Source organism: Mauremys reevesii, linkage group 9, assembly GCF_016161935.1.
Source record: "Mauremys reevesii isolate NIE-2019 linkage group 9, ASM1616193v1, whole genome shotgun sequence".
In the NCBI taxonomy this organism is placed as follows: Eukaryota; Metazoa; Chordata; order Testudines; family Geoemydidae; genus Mauremys; species Mauremys reevesii.
The window spans coordinates 55919426-55931875 of record NC_052631.1 but is presented as its reverse complement, the minus strand read 5'-3'; the positions used below and the strand labels follow the sequence as shown (position 1 = coordinate 55931875).

Genomic DNA, 12450 nt, shown 5'->3' with positions numbered 1-12450 from the left:
CTGCTCAGCAAACAGGAAATGGCCGGGCCAGATCCTCAGCTGGTGTAAAGAGACATCACTCCATTGATTTCAGTGGAAAGATACTGATTTATACCCTGCTGGGGATCTGGCTTCAATGGAGAGATGCTGATTTACATCAGCTGGGGAGCTGACTTAGTGTCCATTGCAGTGCGTTGTTTGCAGTATTTATATGAAACACAAAGAGGCAGTGAAGGATTTCCCTGTGAGCTCAGTTGCAGAACAGCCCTCTGTCACTAGGGAGAAGGAGCAGGGGTTCAGTACACACAGAGGTTTGCTTGGGATGTTTTCTGTTCATTTGACTAAGTCACGTGTCTCCTCATGGCCGCAAGGCAGCCAGCCCACTGATCACTTGGACTCTGTGCCCATCCATTTCCTCATGCACCATTTAGGAAGCCTTGGTGTCAGATGATGGCAATCTGAGGTCCTACCCACAATCCATGTGAGACCCCCCCCATTACCCCTCCCCCCTTGTTATGGCTCTGCCCCTCCCTGGGATGGCAGCAGGTGTCAGAGTTAAGATGAATCGGCCAGTTTATACCTCTGTTCCAGGCTGTCTGCAGTCATCAGTTATTCTCAGAACATATTTTCAAGTTTTCTTTGCATCTACGAGGGCTCGAAGCATAGTTGTTTTTTAATGCAAACAGAATTCCGATCTCATCCTGTAATTACAGGAGCTGGGGCCCCAGGCATGGGCCTACCGAGCCTATGCCTTAATCCAGACTGAAAAGCCTGCAGATAGCTCCCTATGATTTAGGGAGTATAACAGGGTCAGCTGCCTCCTGAATGCCCCTTGTGACCTGGAGTGGCTGTGCAGTGCACTGCCTCAGTTTCCTCTCTTCAGGCTCCTCAATAAACTCCACACGCAAAGGACTTTCGTGAGTGCAATAGCAACAACCCTTCTTGGGGTCTGGCTGATTAACATAAAGGTCAAAAATAAATACAAAAAGGTCTTTCACTCCAGCCCCTGTTCCCTGAGAGCTGTCTCTTCCTCCTCTTCTGAGCAGCTGGAGAAGACACAAGGCCTGGCCTGTCTTCTTTGCCTTCTCCCCAAAAGGAAAACTAAACTTCGAGCCAGGGGTTTCTTTCTACCCAGCCACAACTCCCTTCCTCAGGGACCATGGCAGGAGATTCTCTCTTCCTGCAGCCTCACTCTGCCGTTCCCCCCTACCTCTCCCCCCCCCCGTCATGAGAAACTGGTGGGCTGGACCAATTCCCTCAGAAAGGACCCAGTCCACCCCCCTGACAGGAGTTTGGAGGCTGTGTCATCACTCCACTATGGGCCACATGGGTAGGAACCTGTACTTTTCACTCTGGAAAATGTCCATGCTCTGTTTCCTCCTGCCACAGACTGTATGGCAGGGGGTATGAGCTGCCCTGCAGTTATCCACACTGCCCACTAGTACAGTCAGTGTTATTTTCTATTTGCTAGTCTAAATCTGTGAGCAAATGAAAAAGAAAAGCTTCTGCTCCTGCCCAGAACTGCATTGGGCCCAGAGTAAAGTTCAGAGCCTGATCCAATGCCCATTGAAAACAATGGAGAGAGTCCTGTTGACTTCAGTGAACGCTGGATCAAGTCCCCAGTGAGCACTGTGCTGGGGTCTGCTCTCTTGGAGTGCTCTGTGGTTGAGAGGAGGAAATACAGTCAGAATCCAAGACCTGGGGCCTGTATTAGTGAGCAGCCTTGAAACAAACATCCCCCAGTGTGACATGCCAGACTTCACTCTTCCATTTGCCACTGGCAAGTTGCCATTGATGCTTGCTGCTTTAAAACCACTTCAGGCTGGCTCTCTGCCAACCAGCCCCACAGCTGGTATCCCATCAAGGCAAGAAATGCCTTTGAGGTGAATGTTCATTGAGGACTCTGGCCAACCCATTGCATAACAATGAGATGATTAAAACACCAAGCATGTCAAAAATTAGCATTGGATGCCATTTGACATCCTCGAACTTGAAAAAAAGTCAGGTGGTCCCTTCAGAACAGGGAGAGTTTCTTCTCTTCATGTCGTCTGTCAGCTCACTCTGATACATTCTTTCAGTGAAATTAATCTCTGTTGCACAGATCATCCATGCCCCATATGCCAGACCAAAAATGCACTGAACTGTCACCTGAGTACAATTCCTGGGTTTTGTACTGACAAGTAAATGTAAAGTACTTTGAGATCCACTGATGTAAAGCACCATGTCAGAGCTAGGTATTGTTCCTATTATATTGTATCTGCCTCTCTCTCTGCCAATTTCTAGTTCTTGCATCTTGGTCAATGCAGAGGCTGGAAGCAAGGCCATGATTAACCCACTAGCACTCCATCTAGAAAAATGATGTGCAGTGTTTTCCAATATGTCCTATGTGTCCTAAAAAGATACCAATCATATAAGAAAAGGCACTACAAATTAAAGGGCCTGGTTCTCATTTACACTAAGGCCCCTTTCTGTTCACCTTTCCGGCAGTGAAAAGAGGGTGAAAATTACAAGAAAAAGAAAAGACGAGGGAAGGGAGGTGCAAATGCATATTAGCAGGGTCTGATGCTGCACTCATTCTAAGTTTCCAGTTCACTGCCAGAGAGAGGCCTTAGTGTAAATGAGAACCAGGCTGTAAAAAATGTATGTCCAACTTTCATATGAAAACAAAATGACCTAATACAGTCAGCACAGAAGTATGTATTAATATTATTCCAGCAGTGCCTGGCAGCCCCCATCATGTTCAGGAGAACATTACATTAGGTGCTGCACAAACAGAACAAACAGCTGCTCCCTGCCCCAAACAACTTGCAGTCTTTCCGAAGGACCCTGAAGGAGTTAGGCACCCACACCCACTGAAAGGTTCAATTGGGTCTGGATGCCTAAATCCCACAGACTCCTTTGAAAGTCCCAGCCTTATGGTTTAATTATCATTACTACACTGACCCATGACAGAAAATGTCTTTAGATACCAGCTCATACTTTTAAAGCCAGATTTTCAAAAGAACTCTGCTCCCCTTTAGTCACCTAATGTAATGGCCTGATTGACTGTAGTTCTCAGTGCCCCATTGTTCTCTTTATTCTCTCCTGTTGACCACTATATTTAGGTGATGAGCTCTTTTGAAAATCTGATCACTGATTTAGAAGTCTAAATGGGAACTCTTGGGTCTGAGCTCTTCTGCAAATCCATTCCTTTAAGTATATTTCCAGATGAAAATCTATGTTCCTGCTAAAAGCTATGGGCCCAAATCATGCCTCTCTCTCTCTCTCATGGGAAAAGAACCATGGGACTGGGCTAGAAGGGAAGGAATACTAGCCACTTTGCAGTTCTTTACAAAGTATCCCTCCCCCTATTGTGTAATATAAAAATGGCAGTGGAGTGAACTCACTCTTTCCAAAACATTCGCCTTTGGGAGCAAATCAGTTACGGGTTTCCTTGCAAAGGGCAAACTTTGCAGAAGTTTGGACCAAGTGTAGATAAGGGTTAGAGTGCAAGCAGATTTGCAACCTTTCATCATCCCAACCAGCACAATGAGCAACATAATAGTACCGCAAGTGTAACGCTGACAGACCCCAGCAGGATCGAACATGGGATTTCTGGAGCTTAGTGCATGAGCCTCTACTGCATGAGCTAAAAGCCAGCTGGCTGTTAGCTAAAGTTGTAGGGCAGACTCATTTTATCTCTCTCTCTAAGTGGTCTCAGTGCCTCTAGATGGGACAGAACACCACACCCAGGAGGTGTGTTGGTTACACAAGTCCTGTCTATTATTACGCCACACTGCTCTTTGCAGTCACACAAGCTGATGAGAGGAAGATTCAGGCCTTGTCTACACAGAAACTTCTACTGCAGGGATCTGCAACCTTTGGCGCGCGGCTCGTCAGGGTAAGCGCCCTGGTGGGCTGGGCCCGTTTGTTTACCTGCTGCAGGTTCGACTGATCATGGCTCCCACTGGCCGCGGTTCCCCATCCCAGACCAATGGGGGCAGCGGGAAGCGGTGGCCAGCACTGGCGGGCCGCGTGCCAAAGGTTGCCAATCCCTGCTCTATATCAACATCAGCTAAACCGAAATAAGCCTAATTAAACTCAAAAAGAGGATCCACCCAGCCTTCATAGAATCATAGAATTTCAGGGTTGGAAGGAACCTCAGGAGGTCATCTAGTCCAACCCCCTCCTCAAAGCAGGACCAAACCCAACTAAATCATCCCAGCCAGGGCTTTGTCAAGCCTGACCTTAAAAACCTCTAAGGAAGGAGATTCCACCACCTCCCTAGGTAACCCATTCCAGTGCTTCACCATCCTCCTAGTGAAAAAGTTTTTCCTAAAATCCAACCTAAACCTCCCCCACTGCAACTTGAGACCATTACTCCTTCTTCTGTCATCTGGTGCCACTGAGAAGAGTCTAGATCCATCCTCTTTGGAACCCTCTATCTGGTAGTTGAAAGCAGCTATCAAATCTCCCCTCATTCTTCTCTTCATTCAACTATGTAAAGTCACACCTTTAGTTAAACAGGTGTAACTCTGTGTGGACAAGCCCTGGAAGAGACCTCCTCCAAAGGGTTACCAATTCAAAGGCACCAAATGAGAATGAAGGCCTGATTCCTTTGTGCAATCATTTCCATCAGTGCAATGTGGATGTGGAATGGTGCCAGATCTGAGCATTTTATGCTCACTCAGCTCTGGTGGGAACGACCATACAAGGAGCAGAGCAACAGCAAACTATGTCCACAGGGCCCAGTCCCATTACCGCTGAAACCATTGGCAAAAATCCCATTGCCTTTAGTGGGATCTGAATGGGGCCCCAGCCACTCTTTGCTATGTACTGTATGTCTGAATTCCATATTTTATGTGGCTCCAGGGTTCTTGCCCCTTCTTCCCCGCCCCACATTCTCTTTTAGCAGAGTAAATAGGGGACATTAAACACAGAGTGCAAGTCAATAAAGGCTTCCTCTGTTCTGTGTCATGGTCCCTCACTTTCACCTTGGGGCATAGATAAGCAGAGCCAGGCATGCAGCCCCATGGCATTCCTTCCATCCCAGATGCAGACTTCAGCTACTGCTTCAGAGTTACTATTCCAGGAAATAGAAGCACCTTTGTCCACTAACTACTCTGGAATAACACCCCAGCTTTCCTCACATCCTGCTCCCCTGCCCCTCCAGAGCAAACAATCCAGCTGAGTCAGCTCTTCCATTAATTAGCAATCCATTAACTCACCAAGGAATGGCAGATACCCCTCCCCCCACAACCCCATGCACCACCAGTAAGCAAATATTCAATCTGGGAAAAGGGTTGGGAAGCTTTTTAGAGTTCAAAAGAACATGCTTGATTTAGCAGTGTCACTGATTCTGGACATGTTTTTAAGGCTGGGATCAGGTCCCAACTCTCAGCCATAGTATAACTGAGGTTATCAAGGGCCTCTTGCTTCCATTGAATTTAATGGCAAAATTTTCATTGACTTCAGTGGGAACTGGATCAGGCCCCAAGAGAGCAACAGAACCAGATAAAGGAAGAGAACAAGAAAAGTGAAAGAGGGGAAGAAAGAAATATCAGCAGGTGCCTACTTTTTCTTCATAGACAGTGCAACCCTGTTACAGATGAAAGTGTATTGGGAAGGCCATCATCTTAGGGACTGAACTGGGGATGCCCAAAACTGAAAGAAAGAGTCTCTAGGGCTTGAGCTAAAGAGCGAGCCCCTGTCAGGAAATGTGATTGGAGTATGTGTAGGCAGATCAAAGCTAGCTCAGGTTACATTACACCAGTGGAAGCCACTCAAGTATGTACCCAGAATCTTAGGGGGGTGGGGCTACACCATGCTGCCACAGCTTCACTGCTGTTGCTCTGTCTCCAAAAGGCAGCCATGTCCCCCAGTTGCAGTGCAGGTGTACCCTGTAGCTGGGGACTGTCACAGAATCACATCCTTTGTGAATCCAGCACACTAGGGGAATGTGTAACATACACTGCCCATTGGGTTACACAGAATTCAGCTTGGAGTACTGGTCTGGCCAAAGACTGTCCACAGTACTGCTCTGACAGTTTGTCTTAAATCTATTTGAATCCAAAGTGAGGCCACTAAGCCTTCCTGGAGTATGTGTAGCATGGCCAACTCCTCTGCTTCAACACAGATTGAAGTTCTGTGTTGTGAATAGTGAGGTTTGTAAGTGGCAGGAGAGGAAGGATGTGGCAGCCTTAAAGATGGGGTTGGAAATGTAATAGTGAATGGCCTGACTTTCGAGTGTGTTGTTTAAAGGACAACTTTTTAAAATTCTTTGTCTAAGAGTGAATAATGTCCAGAATACTGATCATTCCCTTATGAGTGCTCATTTCAGGCCAGGTTCCAGGGATATCCTCTGAGACAGGGTGCTGGAGATCCAGATAAAACTATCTATCTCAGTAAAGAATCCCCTTTATTTTCATTACAAGCCTTATCTTATCTTGTAAATACTAACTCCACCTTAGTCAGAAATTGTAGTATTGTTGGGACCTGACTCCAGTCCCTAAAACCACATAGACAAGGCTGGTCCTTGGCAGATAAACAACTCCATTGGGTTTCATTGCAGTGGGGTGTAGTCTGATCTAAAGGAAAAGGTGTGTTCCTATGCAAGTCTGATCAGTGTGGGTGTAGGAATGTAGTTATGGCTCCTGCAGAGCTGCTGAAGATAGCTACTTTCTTCTCATGAGAAGACACAACTTTGCGTTAGCTCAATTTTAGGCTTGTCTAGTCTAATTAATGTGCATGTGGATACAGGGTGTAGTATCTTTAAAGACAAATTATAGTAACAGATTTTACTATGTATATTTTGTATAAGAATTTTACATCCATTTGCAGATTATTTAAGACAAAATGGAGAGGAAAGGGTGAGACTTGTGTATGGGAAAGAAATGTATTCACCTCTTTGGAAACTCCAGTGGACATTACTCATGTGGAAGGAGGGTCCATAACAACAGAGCAGCCCTTGAATATCTGTGGGCTAGGAGGAGTGAAAACTTCCACATTAGAGACATCCCAGATACCATGATTATCTCACATTTATTATGCACCCAGACTGACTGAAGAGGTTCAGATACAGCAGGTACAATAAAGGCTGAGTAGGCAGATGAGCTGGAAATATGCTGACTGCTCGAAGAATCGACTGAAGAGGAGGCGTCTATAGCAGTTGGCACTTGTGTGCTGCTGAGAGGCAAAGCTACCAAGCAGAGCCTATGTCTGATCCAAGCCAGTTATTCTCTCACTCGCAGAGGAACAGAAGTTAGGATTCCACCTACTCAGGTTTATAGGGATCCTCTTGGATTTCTGACAAATATGTGGAGAGTGAATGTGATAAAGGAGCATCTCTGGCCTATATTTAGGGTTTTTCTACATGGTAATTAGACACCCACGGCTGGGCCGGGGCCAGTTTGGCCTTGAGGGGCTTGGGCTAAGGGGCTGTTTAATTGCTGTGTAGGGCAGGGATTGGCAACCTTTGGCACGCGGCTCGCCAAGGTAAGCACCCTGGCGGGCCGGCCCCTTTGTTTACCTGCCGGCGCGTCTGCAAGTTTGGCGGATCGCTGCTCCCACTGGCCGCGGTTCGCCGCTCCAGGCCAATGGGGGCTGTGGGAAGTGCTGGCCGCCAGTGGGAGCTGCGATTGGCCTAACCTCCGGACGTGGCAGATAAACAAACCTGCCCCGCCTGCCAGGGTGCTTACCTTGGCCAGCCGCGTGCTAAACGTTGCCGACCCCTGATCTACTTCTTCCCCCCCCCCGCCCCCGCCGGTCCCCGAGTCTCCAGGAGACAGCCCGGGCCGGGCCGCGCCGCGTCCTTTGGTCCCTACGGCAACCCCGGGCCCGCGTTCTATTTCCATGGCAACTCTGGGCCTCGGCGTCCCGGTTTCCACAGCAACCACGGCCGGGGCTTGCCGCTTCCGCTCCGCTCCAGGGAGATACAACCGCGGATCCCGAGTAGCGACCAGCGGGGGCGCCTGGCTTGAGCCTCCCTTCCCCCCCCTCCCGGAGCCCGATCCTCCGGGCCTGGGACACCCGCCTTCCCCCGGGACCCCTGTTCTCAGGCCTGTGGCCCCCAGGACCCCAGATCTGTGACATCCTCCATCCACCCAGGACCCCCGTCCTCTGGGCCTGAGACCTCTCTACCACCTCCCCCAGGTCTGAGATCCATCATCTCCTCGAGACCGTCCTTCTCCCCATTTCCACAAGCCTGAGACCCCGCCGCTCCCATCGGCCACTCCGAGCCATGCCCTCTGTGTTGCATTAGGAGTTGCTGTACAGAGGTTAGAAAGCCCGGCATGCGTTTGAGTTAGACTCCGACTTTGAGCGATGAGTGAGTGGGCTGACAAGAAGCCAGGACTGAGGCTGGAGGCTGCGATCCAGGTCAGTGTGTGGCTCCCCGACCTCTACTCTGACCCCCGCCCCCATTGCAGAGACCAGTGTGGGGAGGAGGAAAGGGTTAAAGCAAGACAATCCCCCGCCCCTCCCCCCTACAAAGATCAGAGCTAGGCAGGGGGGGAAAAAGAGTTAAATCTTTCTATTCCCCACTTCTCTCCCCAACTGCAAAGACTGGGCTGGGGAGGGAGAGTTAAATCAACCTCATATCCCAAAGTACTGCAAAGATCAGGAGATGGGGTGAAAAGTTAAATCAATCTCTTCCCCCCACCCCCAATCCCAGCTGTTGCTCTCAGCTGAGCTGTTATTGAGAGCATAGCACTCCTTTGCCAAAAGAGACAGGCTGTGAGGACACTCTAGGAGTAACACAGCAAACATTTACCAATTTAGGACAGCAGAAAATAAAATGAATTTAATGTCAATAACACTGGGCTGGAGTGAGGAGTATTGATAGTGAGAGGGCTGTGGGGGAGAGGGGTGGAACAATATAAGGCTGTGGCTCTGCTGCATGGTTTGGGCATCTCTTCCACCTAACTTTGGTTTAAGGTGCCACATAATGCCTTGTGTGGGGCCCTGGGGCCCTCAACAGGAAAGGGAGCCAAAAGAAGGTTTGACTTTCCCCAGCTGAGGAGATGGAGACTCACCAACTCTCACTTACCTAGAGGGAGAACCTCATTTTGTGCTCCTTTTGAGGCCATTAAAGGAGAATTTCCTGTGTGTTTTGGTGAGTCTTGCTCAGTCTGATCTGAAATATCCCTCCTCCCACTTGCTGTAGATTGGCAGATGGGCACTCCGAACAGACACTTGGCAAAATTCGCCTGCATGGGCACAGGTAGGGAGAAGAGTCTGAGCCACAGCAGCTCCTCAGACAGCTAAGAGCTCAGGCCTGTCTTCCCCTGCAGCCCATTGCCTGTGGCCAGTAGACCTACATGTTGGACCCCTTGTCATGTTTAGTGCTGTCTGTTGCATAGATGCTGCTGTCACTAGTACCACCTACGTTGACTTGCACATATTCAAGCTGCTGTTACTAGTACCAACCTACGTTGACTTGCTCAGGTGGGTTGTGGGTCATGTTAAATGGTTTTGGCTGCAAATACAGGACCTGGTGTTACATCAAGTATGTTTGGCTTGAGAGCAGATGCTGGGATGGTGGTGCCTAGTGGCCCAGGTGCCAAAATGGATGTGGTGTAAGCTAAATAAATGCAGATGCTTATCTGATAATTCATGCATGTCTCTGGTGCTGCACTGAAACTTTGCTTACATTCCCCTGCAAGCCCTTTGAATGCTTTCTGCATAAATGTTTGGATTATGGCATGCAGAGTGAGGCTATGTCTACATTACACACCTTTTAGTGACACAGCTGTGCAACTAAAGCTGTGCCACTAAAAGGCGTGCAGTGTAGCCGCTGTTTGTCGGCAGGAGAGAGCTCTCCCACTGACAAAAAAACTTCTACCCCCCAATGAGCGGCGGTAGCTTTGTCGGCAGGAGAGAGCTCCTGTTGACAAAGCGCTGTTCATACCAGAATTTTTCATCGACAAGACTTTTGATGTTCGGAGGGGTGTTTTTGTTGTTCAGGTTCCAGTGTAGACAAAGCCTAAGAAATAAAATATCAGTATAATGGACACCGAGATTTACGTTGAAATAACTGAAAGCTGCAGAATTGGGGAGGTGGATGTTTTTTAGAGCAGTCATCACATCCAAAGGCCACTAGAGGGCAGTAAGATCTCAGGAGGAGGAAAGGAAAAGATGCTCAGGAGGCAACAGGATTCAAGAGGAGTTGGGAGCACCCGCTGAGGTTTAGGCTCTAAGGGTGAGCAGGGCAGTGATGTGCTGGGGTGGCTAAAATTCTGCCACAGAACTGAAGGGAATGTTGAGCTAATTTCTCTGCTTGTCTTGGGGCTCACACCTTTGGCTGGATGCTGCTAATCTGCCCCTGCCAGGGAGAGCTGATCACTGGGATGCATCACAAAATTTTGCGGATCAGTCAAGGGCCAGGTTGTTCCCAGTAACTGATTTAAAACTGAATAAATATGGTTAAAAATGAAACAATTGTATGAGGCTCTTATGACCATCAGCACTGCCAGCCTGCGCTCTGCATTTTAACGGACAAGCTGCAATGTCTTTGAAATCCTGGAACCAATCTCAGAGGCTTTGAAATAGAAGCTCCACTACCTGCACTAAGAGATGCAGAAGAATCTTATTCTTGTGTTGCTGGCTGTGGCCCTGACTGCTAATATGTGTGCTGGCTCAGGCTGCTGTGCCTGCCTAGAGCCCTACTGAAGTCAGTAGGAACCCATGCTAGCAAGGGGTTGATATTAGCAGATAGATTTGCAGGACTCTGATTGTGCTGCCCCCTAAGAATGTAACACTCCCTCGGTACAAGGTGTCACTGTCCTTAGGCAGGTTTCAGAGTAGCAGCTGTGTTAGTCTGTATCCTCAAAAAGAACAGGAGTACTTGTGGCACCTTAGAGACTAACAAATTTATTTGTGCATAAGCTTTCATGGGCTACAGCCCACTTCATCAGATGCATGCAGTGGAAAATACAGTAGGAAGTTAGGCAGTTTCATCTCGCTCCAATGGATTGCTCTGTCCTCCACTCAGTGTCAGCTCTGTCCCTCTGTTGTTTTCACATGGTTATCAGTGTTATGATTCTATCACCCGTTGTCAATAGCACAGCAATGCCCCGCTCACGCTGCTGCTGGTCAGACCTCTTTAGAGCACTGAAACTCCCTAGGATCACCAAAGCAATATGCAGGAGTCCTGCAAGAGACTAAACCACGGGCAACATTCCCCTCAAATCCTGATCTTTATATTGTCTTTTTAAATAAAACATCCCCCTGTTCCTGAAACTCCTGATGATCCTTGTGTTCTAGGCAGCTGGGTCTTTTTAACAGTGGGGGGAATTTAGGTCTCTTTGGACTCTGGGGCTGTAAATTCTGGGATGTCAGTTCACACCCTTGAGTGAATCTGGCCTGTAGAAAAGGGAATGACTTGGCCAGTCAGCTGAGGCTTGAATTTGAAAGCCAGGGTAAAGAGATGAAACTCTATCAAAAAGTGGCCAAAGTTCAAGTTAAGACAATTTCCTGCTGGGAGTAAATTCTTGGGCTCACTACTGAGAAGTCCCTGCTTCTGAAAGCCATCACCTTGACCCCTGGATGCTTAGATCCTGCATCCTGGATGAGCAAAGGTTGGACAGCACCTAGGCGATGGAGAGTCAGTCTTTTAGGGGCCACAGCCATTTAGGACCTTGAAACTGGTGGCCAGCCCTTAGACTTTCATTTGGGAGTCTCTTTGGCAGCCAGGCGAAAAGAGTGGAATCAGGCAAGCTGCCTGCCTCATTCAAAAGGAGAAGGGTTGCATTGTGCCCAAAGCCGACTTTCTGGGGGGCTTTGGTGGGTAAAGCCAGGCTAAGCCCATTGCAGTAGCCAAGCTAGAGGTAAAGAAGTCATGGATAGCTGAGAGGAGGAGGCATCATCCCTGCAGGCTGAGGCAGTTTGTGGTCATACTTAACTCTTTACAACCACCTAGGAGAGGAAGTAGGTACAACTGGGGCTTTGTGATGCAGAGGGTCCAGTCCTGTAAGCTGCTAAGTGCTAAGCAACCTCAGCTGGCAGTGAGATCAGTCTCCCAGAAAGTGCTCAGCTCCTGGCAGGATGGGGCTGAGCATTTGCTACCCTGCACTGCTGATTTAGGACACTGACATCTTTCCCTACCACAGCAAACCCCCTTCATGTAAGTGAGGGTCCCTGTATTCCAGCCTGCTTTAAGCGCAATGGCAATGATAGTTTGAAAATGACCTCACTTGCCCTTGGCCCTGTTGGCTGAAAGAAGTGCAGCATCAGCTCAGCACAGGACACATCCACCATCAGGGCCTCGTTTCCTGGCTGTGCGAAGAAGATGGGATCAAGGAATCCATTTTGAAGCACTTGGAGGAGAGGAAGGTGATCAGGAACAGTCAACATGGATTCACCAAAGGCAAATAATGCCTGACCAATCTGATTGCCTTCGATGATGAGATAACTGGCTCTGTGGATATGGGGAAAGCAGTGGACGTGATATATCTTGACTTTAGCAAAGCTTTTGATACCGTCTCCCACGGTATT

The 12450-nt window shown here is 48.4% G+C and overlaps 1 protein-coding gene across 3 annotated transcripts in view; it reads left to right on the top strand.

The window, feature by feature from the left end:
- Positions 1-7902: 7902 nt before the first annotated feature.
- CROCC2 (ciliary rootlet coiled-coil, rootletin family member 2) overlaps positions 7903-12450 on the top strand; it is a 139662-nt gene continuing 135114 nt past the window's right edge. For all 3 annotated transcript variants that reach the window (XM_039486945.1, XM_039486946.1, XM_039486944.1), the window contains exon 1: positions 7903-8334. In XM_039486945.1, coding sequence (XP_039342879.1) covers positions 8281-8334 — 54 coding nt within the window. In that variant the 5' untranslated portion in view covers positions 7903-8280. The remainder of the gene's footprint in view (positions 8335-12450) is intronic.